General features: G+C 45.3%; 1 protein-coding gene across 1 annotated transcript; it reads right to left on the bottom strand.

Moving 5' to 3' along the window:
* LOC120039372 (pituitary adenylate cyclase-activating polypeptide type I receptor-like) lies at window positions 1-27,498 on the bottom strand (the record flags this gene model as incomplete). Its single annotated transcript, XM_038984802.1, has 8 exons — window positions 1-96; window positions 6,027-6,096; window positions 8,183-8,243; window positions 10,507-10,660; window positions 12,692-12,824; window positions 22,942-23,039; window positions 27,140-27,240; window positions 27,388-27,498. Coding segments are annotated over 8 exons (824 nt in total), but the record flags the coding sequence as incomplete, so codon positions are not given.

The following is a 27,498-nucleotide window of genomic DNA, read 5'->3' as shown; positions in this document are numbered from 1 at the left end:
TTACAGGTAGATACTGGACTCATTCCCCCTGATGTCAGGTGACTGGAGCTTCTGGACCAGAATGACTATGATCCCAACAAACAGGACGAAGTTGATCTAGAGAAGCACATAGCAAGGAGAAGGATGATTATAGTTATTATATTACTGTTATCATCATTACTTTTCAAGTTTTAACACAAGAATACACACCAAAACTCAATCAACAAAAATGCAATACATCTAAGACCGGTCAGACCAAGTTGTAATAATGTGGGGAGGAAATATAATAGATTCTCTATTTAATTTGATTTAACCTTTATTTAACTAGGCAAGTCAGTTAAGAACACGCAAAAGACCTCCTCCGGGGACGGGGACGGGGCTGGGATTAAAAATAAAAATAAAAATATAGGACAAAACACACAGCATGACAAGAGAGACAACACAACACTACATACAGAGAGACCTAAGACAACATAGCATGGCAGCAACACATGACAACACAGCATGACAAGAGAGACAACACAACACTACATACAGAGATACCTAAGACAACATAGCATGGCAGCAACACATGACAACACAGCATGACAAGAGAGACAACACAACACTACATACAGAGAGACCTAAGACAACATAGCATGGCAGCAACACATGACAACACAGCATGACAAGAGAGACAACACAACACTACATACAGAGATACCTAAGACAACATAGCATGGCAGCAACACATGACAACACAGCATGACAAGAGAGACAACACAACACTACATACAGAGAGACCTAAGACAACATAGCATGGCAGCAACACATGACAACACAGCATGACAAGAGAGACAACACAACACTACATACAGAGAGACCTAAGACAACATAGCATGGCAGCAACACATGACAACACAGCATGACAAGAGAGACAACACAACACTACATACAGAGAGACCTAAGACAACATAGCATGGCAGCAACACATGACAACACAGCATGACAAGAGAGACAACACAACACTACATACAGAGAGACCTAAGACAACATAGCATGGCAGCAACACATGACAACACAGCATGACAAGAGAGACAACACAACACTACATACAGAGATACCTAAGACAACATAGCATGGCAGCAACACATGACAACACAGCATGACAAGAGAGACAACACAACACTACATACAGAGATACCTAAGACAACATAGCATGGCAGCAACACATGACAACACAGCATGACATGAGAGACAACACAACACTACATACAGAGAGACCTAAGACAACATAGCATGGCAGCAACACATGACAACACAGCATGACAAGAGAGACAACACAACACTACATACAGAGAGACCTAAGACAACATAGCATGGCAGCAACACATGACAACACAGCATGACAAGAGAGACAACACAACACTACATACAGAGAGACCTAAGACAACATAGCATGGCAGCAACACATGACAACACAGCATGACAAGAGAGACAACACAACACTACATACAGAGATACCTAAGACAACACAGCATGGCAGCAACACATGACAACACAGCATGACAAGAGAGACAACACAACACTACATACAGAGAGACCTAAGACAACACAGCATGGCAGCAACATGGTAATAGTGTGGTAATTGAGAAATGGCACGCTACTCCCTATATAGTGCACTACTTTTCAAATCAAATGTTATTTGTCACATGTGCCGAATACAACAGGTGCAGACCTTACCACAATGCTTACTTACAAGCCTTTAATCAACAATGCAGATTTACGAAAAACTAATTAAATGTACTAAATAAACTAAAGTAAAAAAATACAATAAAATAACAATAACAACGCTATATACAGGGGGCACTGGTACAGAGTCAACGTGGAGGCTATATACAGGGTATTACGGTACAGAGTCAATGTGGAGGCTATATACAGGGTATTACGGTACAGAGTCAATGTGGAGGCTATATACAGGGTATTACGGTACAGAGTCAATGTGGAGGCTATATACAGGGTATTACGGTACAGAGTCAATGTGGAGGCTATATACAGGGGGTACCGGTACAGAGTCAATGTGGAGGCTATATACAGGTGGTACCGGTACAGAGTCAATGTGGAGGTTATATACAGGGTGTTACGGTACAAAGTCAATGTGGAGGCTATATACAGGGTGTTACGGTACAGAGTCAATGTGGAGGCTATATACAGGGGGTACCGGTACAGAGTCAATGTGGAGGCTATATACAGGGGGTACCGGTACAGAGTCAATGTGGAGGCTATATACAGGGTGTTACGGTACAGAGTCAATGTGGAGGTTATATACAGGGGGTACCGGTACAGAGTCAATGTGGAGGCTATATACAGGGTGTTACGGTACAGAGTCAATGTGGAGGCTATATACAGGGTGTTACGGTACAGAGTCAATGTGGAGGCTATATACAGGGGGTACCGGTACAGAGTCAATGTGTAGGCTATATACCGGGAGTACCGGTACAGAGTCAATGTGGAGGCTATATACAGGGAGTACCGGTACAGAGTCAATGTGGAGGCTATATACAGGGGGTACCGGTACAGAGTCAATGTGGAGGCTATATACAGGGGGTACCCGTACAGAGTCAATGTGGAGGCTATATACAGGGGGTACCGGTACAGAGTCAATGTGGAGGCTATATACAGGGGGTACCCGTACAGAGTCAATGTGGAGGCTATATACAGGGTGTTACGGTACAGAGTCAATGTGGAGGCTATATACAGGGGGTACCGGTACAGAGTCAATGTGTAGGCTATATACCGGGGGTACCGGTACAGAGTCAATGTGGAGGCTATATACAGGGGGTACCGGTACAGAGTCAATGTGGAGGCTATATACAGGGGGTACTGGTACAGAGTCAATGTGGAGGCTATATACAGGGGGGACCGGTACAGAGTCAATGTGGAGGCTATATACAGGGGGTACCGGTACAGAGTCAATGTGGAGGCTATATACAGGGTGTACCGGTACAGAGTCAATGTGGAGGCTATATACAGGGTGTTACGGTACAGAGTCAATGTGGAGGCTATATACAGGGGGTAACGGTACAGAGTCAATGTGGAGGCTATATACAGGGGGTACCGGTACAGAGTCAATGTGGAGGCTATATACAGGGTGTTACGGTACAGAGTCAATGTGGAGGCTATATACAGGGGGTACTGGTACAGAGTCAATGTGGAGGCTATATACAGGGGGTACCGGTACAGAGTCAATGTGGAGGCTATATACAGGGTGTTACGGTACAGAGTCAATGTGGAGGCTATATACAGGGGGTACCGGTACAGAGTCAATGTGGAGGTTATATACAGGGTATTACGGTACAGAGTCAATGTGGAGGCTATATACAGGGGGTACCGGTACAGAGTCAATGTGGAGGTTATATACAGGGGGTACCGGTACAGAGTCAATGTGGAGGCTATATACAGGGGGTACCGGTACAGAGTCAATGTGGAGACTATATACAGGGGGTACCGGTACAGAGTCAATGTGGAGGCTATATACAGGGTGTTACGGTACAGAGTCAATGTGGAGGCTATATACAGGGGGTACCGGTACAGAGTCAATGTGGAGGCTATATACAGGGGGGACCGGTACAGAGTCAATGTGGAGGCTATATACAGGGTGTTACGGTACAGAGTCAATGTGGAGGCTATATACAGGGGGTACCGGTACAGAGTCAATGTGGAGGCTATATACAGGGTATTACGGTACAGAGTCAATGTGGAGGCTATATACAGGGGGTACCGGTACAGAGTCAACGTGGAGGCTATATACAGGGGGTACTGGTACAGAGTCAATGTGGAGGCTATATAGAGGGGGTACCGGTACAGAGTCAATGTGGAGGCTATATACAGGGGGTACTGGTACAGAGTCAATGTGGAGGCTATATACAGGGGTACCGGTACAGAGTCAATGTGGAGGCTATATACAGGGTATTACGGTACAGAGTCAATGTGGAGGCTATATACAGGGGGTACCGGTACAGAGTCAATGTGGAGGCTATATACAGGGGGTACCGGTACAGAGTCAATGTGGAGGCTATATACAGGGGGTACCGGTACAGAGTCAATGTGGAGGCTATATACAGGGGGTACCGGTACAGAGTCAATGTGGAGGCTATATACAGGGGGTACCGGTACAGAGTCAATGTGGAGGCTATATACAGGGTGTTACGGTACAGAGTCAATGTGGAGGCTATATACAGGGGGTACCGGTACAGAGTCAATGTGGAGGCTATATACAGGGTGTTACGGTACAGAGTCAATGTGGAGGCTATATACAGGGGGTACCGGTACAGAGTCAATGTGGAGGCTATATACAGGGGGTACTGGTACAGAGTCAATGTGGAGGCTATATACAGGGGGTACCGGTACAGAGTCAATGTGGAGGCTATATACAGGGGGTACCGGTACCGAGTCAATGTGCAGGCTATATACAGGGGGTACCACTACAGAGTCAATGTGGAGGCTATATACAGGGGGTACCGGTACAGAGTGAATGTGGAGGCTATATACAGGGGGTACCGGTACAGAGTCAATGTGGAGGCTATATACAGGATGTTACGGTACAGAGTCAATGTGGAGGCTATATACAGGGGGTACTGGTACAGAGTCAATGTGGAGGCTATATACAGGGGGTACCGGTACAGAGTCAATGTGGAGACTATATACAGGGTGTACCGGTTCAGAGTCAATGTGGAGGCTATATACAGGGGGTACCGGTACCGAGTCAATGTGGAGGCTATATACAGGGGGTACCGGTACCGAGTCAATGTGCGAGGGTATATACAGGGGGTACCGGTACCGAGTCAATGTGGAGGCTATATACAGGGGGTACCGGTACCGAGTCAATGTGTGAGGGTACAGATTAGTCGAGGTAATTGAGGTAATATGTACATGTAGGTAGGAGTACATTGACTGTAAATAGTCCGGGTACCCATTTGATTAGCTGTTTGCGGCCCTGGTGGTTCCAGACTTGGTACATTGGTACCGCTTGCCGTGCGGTAGCAGAGAGAACAGTCTATGACTTGGGTGGCTGGAGTCTTTGACCATTTTTAGGGCCTTCCTAATGACATCGTCTGGTATAGAGGTCCTGGATGGCAGGAAGCTTGGCCCTAGTGATGTACTGGGCCATACTCAAACCCTCTGTAGCGCCTTGCGGAGGAAGGCCAAACAGTTGACATACCAAGCGGTGATGCAGCCAGTCAGGATGCTCTCGATGGTGCAGCTGTAGAACTTTTTGAGGATCTGAGGACCCATGCCAAATCTTTTCAGCCTCCTGAGGGGGAAGAGGCGTTGTCGTGCCCTCTTCATGACTGTGTTGGTGTGTGGACAATGTTAATTTCTTAGTGATATTTGAATTTGTAAAAAAACAAAAACAGTGTAACCTTTATTTAACTAGGCAAGTCAGTTAAGAACAAATTCTTATTTACAATGACGGCCTACACCGGCCAAACCCGGACAACGCTGGGCCAAATGTGCGCGGCCCTAATGGACTCCCAATCACGGCCGGTTATGATACACCCTGGATCCGGCACTGAGGTGCAGTGCCATAGACCGCTGCGCCACTCGGGAGCCCCGAAGAACGTGAATCTCTCGATCCGATCCACCACAGCCTTGTCAATGTGAATGGGGGCGTGCTCGGCCCTCCGTTTCCTGTAGTCCACAATCAGCTCCCTTGTCTTGCTGACGTTGAGGGAGAGGTTGTTGTCCTGGAACCACACTGCCAGGTCTCTGACCTTCCTATAGGCTGTCTCATCGTTGTCAGGTCTCTGACCTCCTCCCTATAGGCTCTCATCGTCGTTGGTTATCAGGTCTACCACCGTTATATAATAGCTCTCTAAGGTCTAAGAGGAAAAACGACATTTCACCTTGTGTATTCTACTATTACCACTTTCAAGAGGAAGTTGAAAGCCTGACTGAGTTCCTTAAACTCAGCGCCCTCCCTGCCGACCCTTTGATCCAGAGTTTGAGAACCACTGGTCTAGGGAATAGGGTTCCATTTGGGTCAGCCGTGATAAAGTTCTACCCACCATGATGGAGACGACCGTCGGTCCCTTGATCACCCACCAGAGGGCAGTGGTGTTGTTGGTATCCCAGCAACTACAGGGTACAGGAAAAGAGACAGCAGGGGGTGAGAGTGAAATTGTCCCAAAAGGCAACCTATGCCCTTTATGACCAGGGCCAATAGGGGATAGGGCACTATATAGGGGATAGGGCACTATATAGGGGATAGGGCACTATATAGGGGATAGGGCACTATATAGGGAATAGGGCACTATATAGGGGATAGGGCACTATATAGGGAATAGGGCACTATATAGGGGATAGGGCACCGTTTGGGACACAGATTTATTATGCATATTATAAGGATCTAAACTATGACATCACATCAGCGATAATAAATAAATATATTAGCCTGTGGTTTGATATAGCATTCACCTGGTACAGGCTAAAGGAATTACATTAAAAGGCCTTCACCTGGTACAGGCTAAAGGAATTACATTAAAAGACCTTCACCTGGTACAGGCTAAAGGAATTACATTAAAAGACCTTCACCTGGTACAGGCTAAAGGAATTACATTAAAAGGCCTTCACCTAAAGGAATTACATTAAAAGGCCTTCACCTGGAACAGGCTAAAGGAAATACATTAAAATACCTTCACCTGGTACAGGCTAAAGGAATTACATTAAAAGACCTTCACCTGGTACAGGCTAAAGGAATTACATTAAAAGACCTTCACCTGGTACAGGCTAAAGGAATTACATTAAAAGACCTTCACCTGGTACAGGCTAAAGGAATTACATTAAAAGGCCTTCACCTGGTACAGGCTAAAGGAATTACATTAAAAGGCATTCACCTGGTACAGGCTAAAGGAATTACATTAAAAGACCTTCACCTGGTACAGGCTAAAGGAATTACATTAAAAGACCTTCACCTGGTACAGGCTAAAGTAATTACATTAAAAGGCCTTCACCTGGTACAGGCTAAAGGAATTACATTAAAAGACCTTCACCTGGTACAGGCTAAAGGAATTACATTAAAAGGCCTTCACCTGGTACAGGCTAAAGGAATTACATTAAAATACCTTCACCTGGTACAGGCTAAAGGAATTACATTAAAAGACCTTCACCTGGTACAGGCTAAAGGAAATACATTAAAAAAACATTCACCTGGTACAGGCTAAAGGAATTACATTAAAAGGCCTTCACCTGGTACAGGCTAAAGGAATTACATTAAAAGACCTTCACCTGGTACAGGCTAAAGGAATTACATTAAAAGTCCTTCACCTAAAGGAATTACATTAAAAGGCCTTCACCTGGTACAGGCTAAAGGAATTACATTAAAAGGCCTTCACCTGGTACAGGCTAAAGGAATTACATTAAAAGGCCTTCACCTGGTACAGGCTAAAGGAATTACATTAAAAGGCATTCACCTGGTACAGGCTAAAGGAATTACATTAAAAGACCTTCACCTAAAGGAATTACATTAAAAGACCTTCACCTGGTACAGGCTAAAGGAATTACATTAAAAGGCATTCACCTGGTACAGGCTAAAGGAATTACATTAAAAGGCCTTCACCTGGTACAGGCTAAAGGAATTACATTAAAAGGCATTCACCTGGTACAGGCTAAAGGAATTACATTAAAAGGCCTTCACCTAAAGGAATTACATTAAAAGGCATTCACCTGGTACAGGCTAAAGGAATTACATTAAAAGGCATTCACCTGGTACAGGCTAAAGGAATTACATTAAAAGGCATTCACCTGGTACAAGCTAAAGGAATTACATTAAAAGGCATTCACCTGGTACAGGCTAAAGGAATTACATTAAAAGGCATTCACCTGGTACAGGCTAAAGGAATTACATTAAAAGGCCTTCACCTGGTACAGGCTAAAGGAATTACATTAAAAGGCATTCACCTGGTACAGGCTAAAGGAATTACATTAAAAGGCCTTCACCTGGTACAGGCTAAAGGAATTACATTAAAAGGCATTCACCTGGTACAGGCTAAAGGAATTACATTAAAAGGCTTGGGAGCAGCATATGACATGTGCAGACTTTCTTTATTCAAAAGCACAAGGTCACAAATTTGTTCTGGAGGAATAAACAGCCAATGAATGTGCAGTTTGTCTGCCTGTTGTAAATATTGAGTCATGTAAAGATGTAGCTGTGGTTTGGACGTACCTTGTGTCGTCAAAGTGAAGCCTCAGAGTAGCCCAGACAGTCACACAAATGGTGGGAGTACCTAAACACACAGACAGAACAGATGAGGAATCTGATCTGAAACCTGAAGACAGAGAACAGATCAGGAATCTGATCTGAAACCTGAACACACAGACAGAACAGATGAGGAATCTGATCTGAAACCTGAAGACAGAGAACAGATCAGGAATCTGAACCTGAAACCTAAACACACAGACAGAACAGATGACGAATCTGATCTGAAACCTGAAGACAGAGAACAGATCAGGAATCTGATCTGAAACCTGAACACACAGACAGAACAGATGACGAATCTGATCTGAAACCTGAAGACATAGAGAACAGATGAGGAATCTGATCTGAAACCTGAAGACAGAGAGAACAGATCAGGAATCTGATCTAAAACCTGAACACATTGATAAGACTTACAAGAGCAAAGGGTCCAGCCAGCAGATAAGGTCTGTGACATTGGGCTCAACCAGTAGATAAGGGACGTGACATTGGGTTCAACCAGCAGATAAGGGACGTGACAGTGGGTTCAACCAGTAGATAGCGGACGTGACATTGGGTTCAACCAGTAGATAAGGGACGTGACATTGGGTTCAACCAGTAGATAAGGGACGTGACATTGGGCTCAAGCAGCAAATAAGGGACGTGACATTGGGTTCAACCAGTAGATAAGGGACGTGACATTGGGTTCAACCAGCAGATAAGGGACGTGACAGTGGGTTCAACCAGTAGATAACGGACGTGACATTGGGTTCAACCAGTAGATAAGGGACGTGACATTGGGTTCAACCAGTAGATAAGGGACGTGACATTGGGCTCAAGCAGCAAATAAGGGACGTGACATTGGGTTCAACCAGTAGATAAGGGACGTGACATTGGGTTCAACCAGCAGATAAGGGACGTGACAGTGGGTTCAACCAGTAGATAACGGACGTGACATTGGGTTCAACCAGTAGATAAGGGACGTGACATTGGGTTCAACCAGTAGATAAGGGACGTGACATTGGGTTCAACCAGCAGATAAGGGACGTGACATTGGGTTCAACCAGTAGATAAGGGACGTGATATTGGGTTCAACCAGTAGATAAGGGACGTGATATTGGGTTCAACCAGCAGATAAGGGACGTGACATTGGGTTCAACCAACAGATAAGGGACGTGACATTGGGTTCAACCAGCAGATAAGGGACGTGATATTGGGTTCAACCAGTAGATAAGGGACGTGACATTGGGTTCAACCAGCAGATAAGGGACGTGATATTGGGTTCAACCAGCAGATAAGGGACGTGACATTGGGTTCAACCAGTAGATAAGGGACGTGACAGTGGGTTCAACCAGTAGATAACGGACGTGATATTGGGTTCAACCAGCAGATAAGGGACGTGATATTGGGTTCAACCAGCAGATAAGGGACGTGATATTGGGTTCAACCAGTAGATAAGGGACGTGACAGTGGGTTCAACCAGCAGATAAGGGACGTGATATTGGGTTCAACCAGCAGATAAGGGACGTGATATTGGGTTCAACCAGCAGATAAGGGACGTGATATTGGGTTCAACCAGTAGATAAGGGACGTGACAGTGGGTTCAACCAGTAGATAACGGACGTGACATTGGGTTCAACCAGTAGATAAGGGACGTGACAGTGGGTTCAACCAGTAGATAACGGACGTGATATTGGGTTCAACCAGCAGATAAGGGACGTGATATTGGGTTCAACCAGCAGATAAGGGACGTGATATTGGGTTCAACCAGTAGATAAGGGACGTGACATTGGGTTCAACCAGCAGATAAGCAGATAAGGGATGTGAAATTAGGTTCAACCAACAAATAAGGGCCGTGACATTGGGTTCAACCAGCAGATAAGCAGATAAGGGATGTGAAATTAGGTTCAACCAGTAGATAAGGGCCGTGACATTGGGCTCAAGCAGCAGATAAGGGCAGTGACATTGGGTTCAACCAGCAGATAAGGGACGTGACATTGTAAATATTACATTTGACATTTTAGTAATTTAGCAGACGCTGTTATCGAGAGCGACTTACAGGAGCAATTATGGTTAAGTACCTTGCTCAAGAGCACATCGACAGATTGATCAAACAGTCGGGTCGGGAGTTCAAACCAGCGACCTTTCGGTTGTTGGCCCAACACTCTTAACCGCTAGGCTGCCTGCCACCCTGTAATAATGGACCAGGAACAAAGCCAACCAGGAACCAAAAGCTGTAACAGCCAATATTCTGAAAAACGTAGCTGTGGGCTAGCAGAGATCAAAACCAGTTGGTAGCAATGTATTTTACTCACCCCATCCTACCACGGTGTACCAGTAGAAGTATCGTCTCTCTGGGAAGAAGGTTTGGACCAGCAGGGTGAAGAGGTACAGGCCTTCGATGAACAGCCAGAAGTAGTTGGACATCACACAGTAGTGGAATAATACCATCACTGTTTTACACTCCACCTAGTGGACACATACAGTATAACACCATCACTGTTTTACACTCCACCTAGTGGACACATACAGTATAACACCATCACTGCTTTACACTCCACCTAGTGGACACATACAGTATAACACCATGCCTGCTTTACACTCCACCTAGTGGACACATCAAACGTTTAATACATAATGAACCGTCATCATGAGGCGGCAGGGTAGCCTAGTGGTAAGCGCGTTGGGCTAGTAACTGAAAGGTTGCAAGTTCAAATCCCTGAGGTGACAAGGTAAAAATCGGTCGTTCTACCTCTGAACAAGGCAGTTAACCCACTGTTTCTAGGCCGTCATTGAAAATAAGATTTTGTTCTTAACCTTTTGACGTTAGGGGTCAGATTTGTTTTGTTTTTTAAATAACATTCCCAAGGTAAACTGACATTTCTCAGGTCCAGATCGTAGAATATGCATATCATTTACAGATTAGGATAGAAAACACTCCAAAGTTTCCAAAACTGTCAAAATATTGTCTGTGAGTATAACAAACCTGATTCTGCAGGCGGAAACCTGTGGAAATCTAACCCGGAAGTGATTTTTTTAAATGTTTAAATCTGTGTTTCCCGGCCCGTCTTTCTTCCATTTAAAGGGGTATCAACCAGATTTTCCAATGGCTTCCTCAGGCTGTGACCAGTGACTTTAGACATAGTTTCAGGCATTTATTTTGAAAAATGAGCGAGATTTTTCAAAACTAGTCAGGTGTCCTCTGATTAGTTCCTGCGCGCGAGAGGGGTAGCTCTCCATTTTCTTTCTCTCTTTTATTGAATAGGTTACGGTCCGGTTGAAATATTATCGATTATGTTTGTTAAAAACAACCTGAGGATTGATTATAAAAAAACATTTGACATGTTTCTACGAACATTACGGATACTTTTTGGAATTTTCATCGAACGGAACGAGGCTTTGGTTTTCTGAACATAACGCGCAACCCAAATGGCGTTTTTTTGTTATAAAAGTAATATTTATCGAACAAAAAGAACATTTGTTGTGTAACTGTGAGTCTCGTGAGTGCAAACATCCGAAGATTTTCAAAGGTAAGCGATTCATTGTATTGCTTTTCTGACTTTCGTGACCATGCTAATTTGGGGCTAGCTGTTGTAGCATTGATTGATACACTCACAAAAGCTTGGATTGCTTTCGCTGCAAAGCATATTTTCAAAATCTGACACGGTAGGTGGATTAACAACAAGCTAAGCTGTGTTTTGGTATATTTCACTTGTGATTGCATGATTATAAATATTTTTAGTAATATTTTGCGCCCTGCAATTCAGCGGTTGTTTAGGAAAATGATCCCGCTAAAGGGATCCGTAGCGCAGAGAAGTTAATTGACTTGCCTAGTTAAATAAATAAAAATGGTGGAAATATGAATGTGTCTGTGTGTGTAACTCACGGTGTGTGTCTGTGTGTGTAACTCACGGTGTGTGTCTGTGTGTGTAACTCACAGTGTGTGTCTGTGTGTGTAACTCACAGTGTGTGTATGTGTGTAACTCACAGTGTGTGTATGTGTGTAACTCACGGTGTGTGTATGTGTGTAACTCACGGTGTGTGTATATGTGTAACTCACGGTGTGTGTATGTGTGTAACTCACAGTGTGTGTATGTGTGTAACTCACAGTGTGTGTATGTGTGTAACTCACGGTGTGTATGTGTGTAACTCACAGTGTGTGTATGTGTGTAACTCACGGTGTGTGTATGTGTGTAACTCACAGTGTGTCTGTGTGTGTAACTCACGGTGTGTATGTGTGTAACTCACAGTGTGTGTCTGTGTGTGTAACTCACGGTGTGTGTATGTGTGTAACTCACAGTGTGTGTCTGTGTGTAACAGTGTGTGTCTTTGTGTAACAGTGTGTGTTTGTGTAACAGTGTGTGTTTGTGTGTAACTCACGGTGTGTGTATGTGTGTAACTCACAGTGTGTGTCTGTGTGTGTAACTCACAGTGTGTGTCTGTGTGTAACAGTGTGTGTCTGTGTGTGTAACTCACAGTGTGTGTCTGTGTGTAACTCACGGTGTGTCTGAAGCAGTGATTTTCATCTTCCTGTGTATAGAGAACCCCATCCTTGATGAAGACAGAGATAGCTCTCAGCATGAAGGAAAGGAACAAGTTCATATGGATATAGTTCCTGGTACAGTGGAGCTTCCTGAGAGAGAGAGGGAGGAGAGAGAGAGATAGAAGCAGGGGTTAAATTGGGCCGGGTCCGGCTGGGTCCGGACGGGTCCGAGACATATGAAAGTAGGAATAGCCTACATGACTGGACATATGAATATAGGAATAGTCTACATTCCTATATGGAAGCTAATCAGATGACTATTTAAATGCAGTCACAGAGAACCTAAACATCCCTACCAAGTTCTGGAAGCTAATCAGATCAGATGACTATTTAAATACAGTCACAGAGAACCTAAACATCCCTACCAAGTTCTGGAAGCTAATCAAATCAGATGACTATTTAAATGCAGTCACAGAGAACCTAAAGAACCCTACCAAGTTCTGGAAGCTAATCAAATCAGATGACTATTTAAATGCAGTCACAGAGAACCTAAAGAACCCTACCAAGTTCTGGAAGCTAATCAGATGACTATTTAAATGCAGTCACAGAGAACCTAAACATCCCTACCAAGTTCTGGAAGCTAATCAAATCAGATGACTATTTAAATGCAGTCACAGAGAACCTAAACAACCCTACCAAGTTCTGGAAGCTAATCAGATCAGTGTCAGGTTCTAATGGATCCTCTGGCCTCCCTGACATTTAATGATGGATTGTAATGAAGTGAAGGATAAAGCTGATATTGTAGGGTTTTTTAACAAGCACTTCATATCTGCTGGTTCAGTTGTTGATAATGGTGGGGCCCAGGCCTCTAATGTAAGCTCTGTTACAGTCAACTATGATATAGGCCCTCATGTGAACCATTTTAACTTTGAGCCTGTTCGTATACTGAGGTCTATAAAGCACTGAAGGCAATAGACACTAAAAAGTCTGCAGGTCCAGACAACCTGGACCCCTACCTCTTAAAGATAGCAGCTGGTATTATTACTGAACCTGTGGCTCACATTTTCATCTTGAGTCTCTTGACCAATTCCATACGCAGCATTTGGAAATCAGCTGATGTCCTCCCACTGCTAAAGGGTGGAGATCCCTCAGATGCTAATAACTATTGTCCTATCTCTAAACTCCCTATCCTGGACAAAGTCTATGAATCCCTAGTGAACTCCCTATCCTGGACAAAGTCTATGAACCCCTAGTGAACTCCCTATCCTGGTCAAAGTCTATGAATCCCTAGTGAGCTCCCTATCCTGGACAAAGTCTATGAATCTCTAGTGAACTCCCTATCCTGGCCAAAGTCTATGAATCCCTAGTGAACTCCCTATCCTGGTCAAAGTCTATGAATCCCTAGTGAACTCCCTATCCTGGACAAAGTCTATGAATCCCTAGTGAACTCCCTATCCTGGACAAAGTCTATGAATCCCTAGTGAACTCCCTATCCTGGACAAAGTCTATGAATCCCTAGTGAACTCTCTATCCTGGACAAAGTCTATGAACCCCTAGTGAACTCCCTATCCTGGCCAAAGTCTATGAATCCCTAGTGAACTCCCTATCCTGGACAAAGTCTATGAACCCCTAGTGAACTCCCTATCCTGGTCAAAGTCTATGAACCCCTAGTGAACTCCCTATCCTGGACAAAGTCTATGAATCCCTAGTGAACTCCCTATCCTGGTCAAAGTCTATGAACCCCTAGTGAACTCTCTATCCTGGCCAAAGTCTATGAATCCCTAGTGAACTCCCTATCCTGGACAAAGTCTATGAACCCCTAGTGAACTCTCTATCCTGGACAAAGTCTATGAACCCCTAGTGAACTCCCTATCCTGGTCAAAGTCTATGAACCCCTAGTGAACTCCCTATCCTGGACAAAGTCTATGAATCCCTAGTGAACTCCCTATCCTGGTCAAAGTCTATGAACCCCTAGTGAACTCCCTATCCTGGACAAAGTCTATGAATCCCTAGTGAACTCCCTATCCTGGACAAAGTCTATGAATCCCTAGTGAACTCTCTATCCTGGACAAAGTCTATGAACCCCTAGTGAACTCCCTATCCTGGCCAAAGTCTATGAATCCCTAGTGAACTCCCTATCCTGGACAAAGTCTATGAACCCCTAGTGAACTCCCTATCCTGGTCAAAGTCTATGAACCCCTAGTGAACTCCCTATCCTGGACAAAGTCTATGAATCCCTAGTGAACTCCCTATCCTGGTCAAAGTCTATGAACCCCTAGTGAACTCTCTATCCTGGCCAAAGTCTATGAACCCCTAGTGAACTCCCTATCCTGGACAAAGTCTATGAACCCCTAGTGAACTCTCTATCCTGGACAAAGTCTATGAACCCCTAGTGAACTCTCTATCCTGGACAAAGTCTATGAACCCCTAGTGAACTCCCTATCCTGGACAAAGTCTATGAATCCCTAGTGAACTCCCTATCCTGGACAAAGTCTATGAACCCCTAGTGAACTCCCTATCCTGGACAAAGTCTATGAATCCCTAGTGAACTCTCTATCCTGGACAAAGTCTATGAATCCCTAGTGAACTCCCTATCCTGGACAAAGTCTATGAATCCCCAGTGAACTCCCTATCCTAGACAAAGTCTATCAATCCCTAGTGAACTCACAGTTAAAAAACTTCTTCATTGAGAAGAACATACTGAGCGGGGTTCAGTCTGGCTTTAGAACAGGGCACAGCAACGTAACTGCAGCTATGGCAGTGGCAAACGACATCATTAATGCACTGGATAAAAAACAACATTATGCTGCTCTGTTTGTGGATTTATCAAAGGCATTTGATTCAGTTGACCATGAATTGTTGCTAGCTAGACTCATAAATGTATGTCTCAGTGAAGGGGCAGTAAATTGTTTAGGAACTATCTTTCTGACAGAACAGAATGTGTTATATGCTGACAATCACAAGTCTAGCTGTCTAGAGATTAATAGAGGTGTCCCCCAGGGTTCCATTTTAGCTCCTGTGTTGTTCTCAATGTTTATTCATGATTTGGGAAATGGGATGCAACCGGCAAAGTTACATCTATATGCAAATGATACAGTCATATATTCATGTGCTCCTTCTCTGGTTCAGGCTGTTGAAGAGCTCCAGACTGCTTTTCAGTCACTGCAGGCCTCCCTTTATGGTCTCAAACTGGTCTTGAATGTAAAATAAATAAATATGACCTTTACCAGAGCTAGAACTCTGCCAGAGAACGTTAGCATTGTCACATCTGGTGGCTTATCCATTGAAAAAGCGTCATCCTACAAATACCTAGGTATTTGGTTGGATGACAAGTTGTCCTTTAAAGTTCATGTGGATAATCTTGTGAGGAAGCTTCAATTGAAATTGGGTTTTTATTTTCGTAATAAGGCTTGTTTCCCGCGTATGGCTAGAAAGAAGCTTGTTTAGGCCACTTCTCTTTCTGTAATTGATTATGGTGACTTGCTGTATATGCATGCAGCCTCCTCTGTCTTACAGAGACTGGACCCTGTTTATCATGCACCCTCCTCTGTCTTACAGAGACTGGACCCTGTTTATCATGCAGCCTCCTCTGTCTTACAGAGACTGGACTCTGTTTATCATGCAGCCTCCTCTGTCTTACAGAGACTGGACTCTTATCATGCAGCCTCCTCTGTCTTACAGAGACTGGACTCTGTTTATCATGCATCCTCCTCTGTCTTACAGAGACTGGACTCTGTTTATCATGCAGCGTCCTCCGTCTTACAGAGACTAGACTCTGTTTATCATGCATCCTTTGGGCTTTATTACAAATGCTTAGTCACTCACCCACCCACCATTGCACATTGTACCAAATGGAAGGTTGGACCTCACGTTATATGCGCAGAAAGATACATGTGTATGTGTTCATCTACAAAGCCCTTTTGGGTAAACTCCCTCTTTACCTCTGTAGTCTGGTCTCCAAAAACCAAGCCATGACGTCAAAGGAATTGTCCGTAGAGAGACAGGATTGTCTGGAGGCACAGATCTGGGAAAATGTTTAATTTGTTATTGTAATCTGGTATTTATCATTTTCCCACCTGACTTTACATGGCTAGGCCTGATATCATGAGGGACAGCTGGTTGACTTTACATGGCTAGGCCTAATATCATGAGGGACAGCTGGTTGACTTTACATGGCTAGGCCTGATATCATGAGGGACAGCTGGTTGACTTTACATGGCTAGGCCTGATATCATGAGGGACAGCTGGTTGACTTTACATGGCTAGGCCTGATATCATGAGGGACAGCTGGATACTTTACATGGCTAGGCCTGATATCATGAGAGGGACAGCTGGTTGACTTTACATGGCTTGGCCTGATATCATAAGAGGGACAGCTGATGGACTTTACATGGCTAGGCGTGATATCATGAGGGACAGCTGGATACTTTACATGGCTAGGCGTGATATCATGAGGGACAGCTGGTTGACTTTACATGGCTAGGCCTGATATCATGAGAGGGACAGCTGGTGCCTTTACATGGCTAGGCCTGATATCACGAGGGACAGCTGGATACTTTACATGGCTAGGCGTGATATCATGAGGGACAGCTGGATACTTTACATGGCTAGGCGTGATATCATGAGGGACAGCTGGTTGACTTTACATGGCTAGGCCTGATATCATGAGAGGGACAGCTGGTGCCTTTACATGGCTAGGCCTGATATCATGAGGGACAGCTGGTTGACTTTACATGGCTAGGCCTGATATCATGAGGGACAGCTGGTTGACTTTACATGGCTAGGCTAAATATCATGAGAGAGACAGCTGGTTGACTTTACATGGCTAGGCCTGATATCATGAGGGACAGCTGGATACTTTACATGGCTAGGCCTGATATCATGAGAGGGACAGCTGGTTGACTTTACATGGCTTGGCCTGATATCATAAGAGGGACAGCTGATGGACTTTACATGGCTAGGCCTGATATCATGAGGGACAGCTGGATACTTTACATGGCTAGGCGTGATATCATGAGGGACAGCTGGTTGACTTTACATGGCTAGGCCTGATATCATGAGAGGGACAGCTGGTGCCTTTACATGGCTAGGCCTGATATTATGAGAGGGACATCTGGTTGACTTTACATGGCTAGGCCTGATATCATGAGAGGGACAGCTGGATACTTTACATGGCTAGGCCTGATATCATGAGAGGGACAGCTGGTTGACTTTACATGGCTAGGCCTGATATCATGAGGGACAGCTGGTTGACATTACATGGCTAGGCCTGATATCACAAGGGACATCTGGTTGACTTTACATGGCTAGGCCTGATATCATGAGGGACAGCTGGATACTTTACATGGCTAGGCCTGATATCATGAGAGGGACAGCTGGTTGACTTTACATGGCTAGGCCTGATATCATGAGGGACAGCTGGTTGACATTACATGGCTAGGCCTGATATCACAAGGGACATCTGGTTGACTTTACATGGCTAGGCCTGATATCATGAGGGACAGCTGGATACTTTACATGGCTAGGCCTGATATCATGAGAGGGACAGCTGGATACTTTACATGGCTAGGCCTGATATCATGAGGGACAGCTGGATACTTTACATGGCTAGGCCTGATATCATGAGGGACAGCTGGATACTTTACATGGCTAGGCCTGATATCACAAGGGACATCTGGTTGACTTTACATGGCTAGGCCTGATATCATGAGGGACAGCTGGATACTTTACATGGCTAGGCCTGATATCATGAGAGGGACAGCTGGATACTTTACATGGCTAGGCCTGCTATCATGAGGGACAGCTGGATGACTTTACATGGCTAGGCCTGATATCATGAGGGACAGGGGGTTGACTTTACATGGCTAGGCCTGATATTATGAGAGGGACATCTGGTTGACTTTACATGGCTAGGCCTGATATCATGAGAGGGACAGCTGGATACTTTACATGGCTAGGCCTGATATCATGAGAGAGACAGCTGGTTGACTTTACATGGCTAGGCCTGATATCATGAGGGACAGCTGGATACTTTACATGGCTAGGCCTGATATCATGAGAGGGACAGCTGGTTGACTTTACATGGCTAGGCCTGATATCATGAGGGACAGCTGGTTGACATTACATGGCTAGGCCTGATATCACAAGGGACATCTGGTTGACTTTACATGGCTAGGCCTGATATCATGAGGGACAGCTGGATACTTTACATGGCTAGGCCTGATATCATGAGGGACAGCTGGATACTTTACATGGCTAGGCCTGATATCATGAGAGGGACAGCTGGTTGACTTTACATGGTTAGGCCTGATATCATGAGAGGGAAAGCTGGTTGACTTTACATGGCTAGGCCTGATATCATGAGGGGGACAGCTGGTTGACTTTACATGGCTAGGCCTGATATCATGAGGGACAGCTGGTTGACTTTACATGGCTAGGCCTGATATCATGAGAGGGACAGCTGGTTGACTTTACATGGCTAGGCCTGATATCATGAGGGACATCTGGTTGACTTTACATGGCTAGGCCTGATATCATGAGAGGGACAGCTGGTTGACTTTACATGGCTAGGCCTGATATCATGAGAGGGACAGCTGGTTGACTTTACATGACTAGGCCTGATATCATGAGAGGGACAGCTGGATACTTTACATGGCTAGGCCTGATATCATGAGGGACATCTGGTTGACTTTACATGGCTAGGCCTGATATCATGAGGGACAGCTGGATACTTTACATGGCTAGGCCTGATATCATGAGAGGGACAGCTGGACAGCTGATAATCCCTCTTCCTCTGACACTCCAGAGATATTGTTATCACTTGATGCTGAGAAGGCGTTTGATTGGGTGGGATTATCTGTTTTATATTCTCAAACCATTTGGATTCGGTCCCAATGTGAATGTCCTGGATCCTTTACTCCTCCCCTACGCCTGCAGCGCGCACAAATAATAACCTTTCATCCTATCTGGATTCCCTGAACTCTCAGGAATCAATGGGAAGAGGACTTAGGCGAACAACTTCATCTAGATATGTCTAAGACATATAATAGTTAAATCGGCTGCATTGGTCAAAGGCAGAATTATCCAAGAATGGAGCAGAAATAGATCCCACTAGTGACCGATGTAACGTCTAGAGAAAACGGCTCATGAATTGATATCCAGAAATCTGTCATTTTCGTGCATAACCTGCTACTTTATATTTTGGATTTGCCCGAAATTGACAGATTTCTGGATATCAATTCTTGAGATGTTTTCTAAGATACTGGAGAGACCTATAGAACCTTCTGCCTTTATTGCATCATTCAGAGTTGGTGAGAGAGACCAGAGAGGTGCTGTAAAATAGATCTAACCTGAACCGGCAGAGTATAGTCATGTATAGAGAGAGACCTATAGAACCTTCTGCCTTTATTGCATCGTTCAGAGTGGCACCACAGGAGGCCCCTCTAAACAGCTCTATGGAGTGGAACCACAGCAGGCCCCTCTAAACAGCTCTATGGAGAGGCACCACAGCAGGCCCCTCTAAACAGCTCTATGGAGTGGCACCACAGCAGGCCCCTCTAAACAGATCTATGGAGTGGAACCACAGGAGGCCCCTCTAAACAGCTCTATGGAGTGGCACCACAGGAGGCCCCTCTAAACAGCTCTATGGAGAGGCACCACAGCAGGCCCCTCTAAACAGCTCTATGGAGTGGCACCACAGCAGGCCCCTCTAAACAGATCTATGGAGTGGAACCACAGGAGGCCCCTCTAAACAGCTCTATGGAGTGGCACCACAGGAGGCCCCTCTAAACAGCTCTATGGAGTGGCACCACAGGAGGCCCCTCTAACCAGTTCTATGGAGTGGCACCACAGGAGGCCCCTCTAACCAGTTCTATGGAGTGGCACCACAGGAGGCCCCTCTAAACAGCTCTATGGAGTGGCACCACAGTCGGCCCCTCTAAACAGCTCTATGGAGTGGCACCACAGGAGGCCCCTCTAACCAGTTCTATGGAGTGGCACCACAGGAGGCCCCTCTAACCAGTTCTATGGAGTGGCACCACAGGAGGCCCCTCTAAACAGCTCTATGGAGTGGAACCACAGCAAGCCCCTCTAAACAGCTCTTTGGAGTGGCACCACAGCAGGCCCCTCTAAACAGCTCTATGGAGTGGCACCACAGGAGGCCCCTCTAAACAGCTCTATGGAGTGGAACCACAGGAGGCCCCTCTAAACAGCTCTATGGAGTGGCACCACAGGAGGCCCCTCTAAACAGCTCTATGGAGTGGAACCACAGGAGGCCCCTCTAAACAGTTCTATGGAGTGGCACCACAGCAGGCCCCTCTAAACAGCTCTATGGAGTGGCACCACAGGAGGCCCCTCTAAACAGCTCTATGGAGTGGCACCACAGGAGGCCCCTCTAACCAGCTCTATGGAGTGGCACCACAGGAGGCCCCTCTAAACAGCTCTATGGAGTGGCACCACAGCAGGCCCCTCTAAACAGCTCTATGGAGTGGCACCACAGGAGGCCCCTCTAAACAGCTCTATGGAGTGGCACCACAGCAGGCCCCTCTAAACAGTTCTTTGGAGTGGCACCACAGGAGGCCCCTCTAAACAGCTCTATGGAGTGGCACCACAGGAGGCTCCTCTAAACAGCTCTATGGAGTGGCACCACAGCAGGCCCCTCTAAACAGCTCTATGGAGTGGCACCACAGGAGGCCCCTCTAAACAGCTCTATGTAGTGGCACCACAGCAGGCCCCTCTAAAGAGTTCTATGGAGTGGCACCACAGGAGGCCCCTCTAAACAGCTCTATGGAGTGGCACCCCAGGAGGCCCCTCTAAACAGCTCTATGGAGTGGCACCACAGGAGGCCCCTCTAAACAGCTCTATGGAGTGGAACCACAGCAGGGCCCTCTAACCAGCTCTATGGAGTGGCACCACAGGAGGCCCCTCTAACCAGTTCTATGGAGAGGCACCACAGCAGGCCCCTCTAAACAGTTCTATGGAGAGGCACCACAGCAGGCCCCTCTAAACAGTTCTATGGAGTGGCACCACAGCAGGCCCCTCTAAACAGCTCTATGGAGTGGCACCACAGGAGGCCCCTCTAAACAGCTCTATGGAGTGGCACCACAGGAGGCCCCTCTAAACAGCTCTATGGAGTGGAACCACAGGAAGCCCCTCTAAACAGCTCTATGGAGTGGCACCACAGCAGGCCCCTCTAAACAGTTCTATGGAGTGGCACCACAGGAGGCCCCTCTAAACAGCTCTATGGAGTGGAACCACAGGAGGCCCCTCTAAACAGCTCTATGGAGTGGCACCACAGCAGGCCCCTCTAAACAGTTCTATGGAGTGGCACCACAGGAGGCCCCTCTAAACAGCTCTATGGAGTGGAACCACAGGAGGCCCCTCTAAACAGCTCTATGGAGTGGAACCACAGGAGGCCCCTCTAAACAGCTCTATGGAGTGGAACCACAGGAGGCCCCTCTAAACAGCTCTATGGAGTGGCACCACAGCAGGCCCCTCTAAACAGTTCTATGGAGTGGCACCACAGGAGGCCCCTCTAAACAGCTCTATGGAGTGGCACCACAGGAGGCCCCTCTAAACAGCTCTATGGAGTGGCACCACAGGAGGCCCCTCTAAACAGCTCTATGGAGTGGCACCACAGCAGGCCCCTCTAAACAGTTCTATGGAGTGGCACCACAGGAGGCCCCTCTAAACAGCTCTATGGTGTGGCACCACAGGAGGCCCCTCTAAACAGCTCTATGGAGTGGCACCACAGCAGGCCCCTCTAAACAGTTCTATGGAGTGGCACCACAGGAGGCCCCTCTAAACAGCTCTATGGAGTGGCACCACAGGAGGCCCCTCTAAACAGCTCTATGGAGTGGCACCACAGGAGGCCCCTCTAAACAGTTCTATGGAGTGGCACCACAGGAGGCCCCTCTAAACAGTTCTATGGAGTGGCACCACAGGAGGCCCCTCTAAACAGCTCTATGGAGTGGCACCACAGCAGGCCCCTCTAAACAGCTCTATGGAGTGGAACCACAAGAGGCCCCTCTAAACAGAGACCCCTCTAAACACTAAACACTTGACAGGTAAGTTTAGGAATTCATTCCAAGTGTTTAAGTTAAATAGTTTGGGAAAGGGAACATTTTTTTTAAATACGCCATCCCTGTCAAATAACACCCTAGCAAGCCACAGGCCTACTTGATGGTAATAGTGCTAACCGTTGCCCCTAGTGACCGTAGTCATGGAGGTGGTGAGAGAGACCAGAGAGGTGCTGTAAAATAGATCTAACCTGAACCGGCAGAGTATAGTCATGGCGGTGGTGAGAGAGACCAGGGAGCTGCTGTATCCTACTGTGTACAGAGCTTTCACAGATGCATAGTACATGTCCTGGAAGAGACAGAGAGACACTGTTATAGAACATAGTACATGTCCTGGAAGAGACAGAGAGACACTGTTATAGAACATAGTACATAGTACATGTCCTGGAAGATACAGAGAGACACTGTTATAGTACATAGTACATGTCCTGGAAGAGACAGAGAGACACTGTTATAGTACATAGTACATGTCCTGGAAGAGACAGAGAGACACTGTTATAGTACATGTCCTGGAAGAGACAGAGAGACACTGTTATAGAACATAGTACATGTCCTGGAAGAGACAGAGAGACACTGTTATAGTACATAGTACATGTCCTGGAAGAGACAGAGATACACTGTTATAGTACATAGAACATGTCCTGGAAGATACAGAGAGACACTGTTATAGAACATAGAACATGTCCTGGAAGAGACAGAGAGACACTGTTATAGTACATGTCCTGGAAGAGACAGAGAGACACTGTTATAGAACATAGTACATGTCCTGGAAGAGACAGAGAGACACTGTTATAGTACATGTCCTGGAAGAGACAGAGAGACACTGTTATAGAACATAGTACATGTCCTGGAAGAGACAGAGAGACACTGTTATAGTACATGTCCTGGAAGAGACAGAGAGACACTGTTATAGTACATAGTACATGTCCTGGAAGAGACAGAGAGACACTGTTATAGTACATGTCCTGGAAGAGACAGAGAGACACTGTTATAGAACATAGTACATGTCCTGGAAGAGACAGAGAGACACTGTTATAGTACATAGTACATGTCCTGGAAGAGACAGAGATACACTGTTATAGTACATAGAACATGTCCTGGAAGATACAGAGAGACACTGTTATAGTACATAGTACATGTCCTGGAAGAGACAGAGAGACACTGTTATAGTACATAGTACATGTCCTGGAAGAGACAGAGAGACACTGTTATAGAACATAGTACATGTCCTGGAAGAGACAGAGAGACACTGTTATAGTACATAGTACATGTCCTGGAAGAGACAGAGAGACACTGTTATAGTACATAGTACATGTCCTGGAAGAGACAGAGAGACACTGTTATAGAACATGTCCTGGAAGAGACAGAGAGACACTGTTATAGAACATGTCCTGGAAGAGACAGAGATACACTGTTATAGAACATAGTACATGTCCTGGAAGAGACAGAGAGACACTGTTATAGAACATAGTACATGTCCTGGAAGAGACAGAGAGACACTGTTATAGTACATAGTACATGTCCTGGAAGAGACAGAGAGACACTGTTATAGTACATAGTACATGTCCTGGAAGAGACAGAGAGACACTGTTATAGTACATAGTACATGTCCTGGAAGAGACAGAGAGACACTGTTATAGTACATAGTACATGTCCTGGAAGAGACAGAGAGACACTGGTATAGTACATAGTACATGTCCTGGAAGAGACAGAGAGACACTGTTATAGTACATAGTACATGTCCTGGAAGAGACAGAGAGACACTGTTATAGTACATAGTACATGTCCTGGAAGAGACAGAGAGACACTGTTATAGTACATAGTACATGTCCTGGAAGAGACAGAGAGACACTGTTATAGAACATAGTACATGTCCTGGAAGAGACAGAGAGACACTGTTATAGAACATAGTACATGTCCTGGAAGAGACAGAGAGACACTGTTATAGTACATGTCCTGGAAGAGACAGAGAGACACTGTTATAGTACATAGTACATGTCCTGGAAGAGACAGAGATACACTGTTATAGTACATGTCCTGGAAGAGACAGAGAGACACTGTTATAGAACATAGTACATGTCCTGGAAGAGACAGAGAGACACTGTTATAGTACATAGTACATGTCCTGGAAGAGACAGAGAGACACTGTTATAGAACATAGTACATGTCCTGGAAGAGACAGAGAGACACTGTTATAGTACATAGTACATGTCCTGGAAGAGACAGAGAGACACTGTTATAGTACATAGTACATGTCCTGGAAGAGACAGAGAGACACTGTTATAGTACATAGTACATGTCCTGGAAGAGAGACAGAATATCACATGGTTCTACTGTTTGCAGTGTTCAACGGAAGTATAAATTGTGAAAGAAGGTCATGTTTTAGGTTCTATATACTAGGTTTTAGAGGTTCTAGGTTGTTACTTGTCTGGTTCTAGAGGTTAGGTTCTAGGTTGTTACCTGTCTAGTCCGAGAAGTTAGGTTCTAGGTTCTTACCTGTCTGGTTCTAGAGGTTAGGTTCTAGGTTTTACCTGTCTAGTTATAGGTTCTAGAGGTTAGGTTCTAGGTTCTTACCCGTCTAGTTCTAGGTTCTAGAGGTTGGGTTCTAGGTTCCCACCTGTCTGGTTCTAGGTTCTTACCTGTCTAGTTCTAGGTTCTAAAGGCAAGGTTCTAGGTTCTTACCTGTCTGGTTCTAGAAGTTAGGTTCTAGGTTCTTACCTGTCTGGTTCTAGGTTCTAGAGGATAGGTTCTAGATGGCAGAGGTTAGGTTCTAGAAGTTAGGTTCTAGGTTCTAGATGTTAGGTTCTAGAGGTTAGGTTCTAGGTTCTTACCTGTCATGTTCTAGGTTCTAGAGGTTAAATTCTAGATCATATAATCACATATTCTTACCTGTCTGGTTATATGTTCTAGAGGTTAGGTTCTTACCTGTCTGGTTCTAGGTTCTAGAGGTTAGGTTCTAGGTTCTTACCTGTCTAGTTCTAGGTTCTAGAGGTTAGGTTCTAGGTTCTTGCCTGTCCGGCTATATGTTCTAGAGGTTAGGTTCTAGGTTCTTACCTGTCTGGTTCTAGAGGTTAGGTTCTAGGTTCTTACCTGTCTAGTTCTAGGTTCTAGAGGTTAGGTTCTAGGTTCTTGCCTGTCCGGTTATATGTTCTAGAGGTTAGGTTCTAGGTTATTACCTGTCTAGTTCTAGGTTCTAGAGGTTAGGTTCTAGGTTCTTACCTGTCTGGTTCTAGAAGTTAGGTTCTAGGTTCTTACCTGTCTGGTTCTAGGTTCTAGAGGATATGTTCTAGATGCTAGAGGTTAGGTTCTAGAAGTTAGGTTCTATGTTCTAGATGTTAGGTTCTAGAGTTTAGGTTCCAGGTTCTTACCTGTCAGGTTCTAGGTTCTAGAGGTTGGGTTCTAGGTCCTATAAGTTAGGTTCTAGGTTCTTACTTGTCTGGTTATATGTTCTAGAGGTTAGGTTCTAGGTTCTTACCTGTCTGGTTCTAGGTTCTAGAGGATATGTTCTAGATGCTAGAGGTTAGGTTCTAGAAGTTAGGTTCTATGTTCTAGATGTTAGGTTCTAGAGTTTAGGTTCCAGGTTCTTACCTGTCAGGTTCTAGGTTCTAGAGGTTGGGTTCTAGGTCCTATAAGTTAGGTTCTAGGTTCTTACTTGTCTGGTTATATGTTCTAGAGGTTAGGTTCTAGGTTCTTACCTGTCTGGTTATATGTTCTAGAGGTTAGGTTCTTATCTGTCTGGTTCTAGGTTCTAGAGGTTAGGTTCTAGGTTCTTACCTGTCTAGTTCTAGGTTCTAGAGGTTAGGTTCTAGGTTCTTACCTGTCTAGTTCTAGGTTCTTGAGGTTAGGTTCTAGGTTCTTACCTGTCAGGTTCTAGGTTCTAGAGGTTGGGTTCTAGGTCCTATAAGTTAGGTTCTAGGTTCTTACCTGTCTGGTTATATGTTCTAGAGGTTAGGTTCTTACCTGTCTGGTTCTAGGTTCTAGAGGTTGGGTTCTAGGTTCTTACCTGTCTAGTTCTAGGTTCTAGAGGTTAGCTTCTAGGTTCTTGCCTGTCTGGTTATATGTTCTAGAGGTTAGGTTCTATGTTCTTACCTGTCTGGTTCTAGGTTCTAGAGGTTAGGTTCTAGGTTCTTACCTGTCTAGTTCTAGGTTCTAGAGGTTGTGTTCTAGGTTCTTACCTGTCTAGTTCTAGGTTCTAGAGGTTAGGTTCTATTATGGTCCCGTGTGGCTCAGTTGGTAGAGCATGGCGCTTGCAACGCCAGGGTTGTGGGTTCGATTCCCACGGGGGACCAGTACAAAAAAAAAGTATGAATGTATGTACTTGTAAGTCGCTCTGGATAAGAGCGTCTGCTAAATGACTTAAATGTAAATGTAAATGTTCTATGTTCTTACCGGGCTGGTGGTGTTATCGTCTGACAGACAGGCGTCAACGTAGTGAGGAAATGTTTCTGACCAGCCCTCTGCTGTACAGTTCCTACTGATCCAACCAATCTCTGAAACACACACACGCATGTACACACACACACAGTCAACAGACATGTCAATCTACAAAATGCTATGTACCATAGCACTTCAACCCATATAAACATGCCAAGCCATACTGTTTGAATCACTAGTACAGTAGAAGCCATGCAACAAACCATCGTCAGGACTCAGGAGGTCATGGAAGACTTCAGGACATCTGACTGATACCACTTCACCTAGGGCTGCGGCCTGCCAACAAGCCAGGTCATCCCACATCCACGGACAGC

This window comes from Salvelinus namaycush, unplaced genomic scaffold (genome assembly GCF_016432855.1).
Source record: "Salvelinus namaycush isolate Seneca unplaced genomic scaffold, SaNama_1.0 Scaffold2670, whole genome shotgun sequence".
NCBI classification, from domain to species: domain Eukaryota; kingdom Metazoa; phylum Chordata; class Actinopteri; order Salmoniformes; family Salmonidae; genus Salvelinus; species Salvelinus namaycush.
The sequence above is the reverse complement of the archived record's forward strand: the minus strand, read 5'-3'. Positions and strand labels throughout refer to the sequence as shown.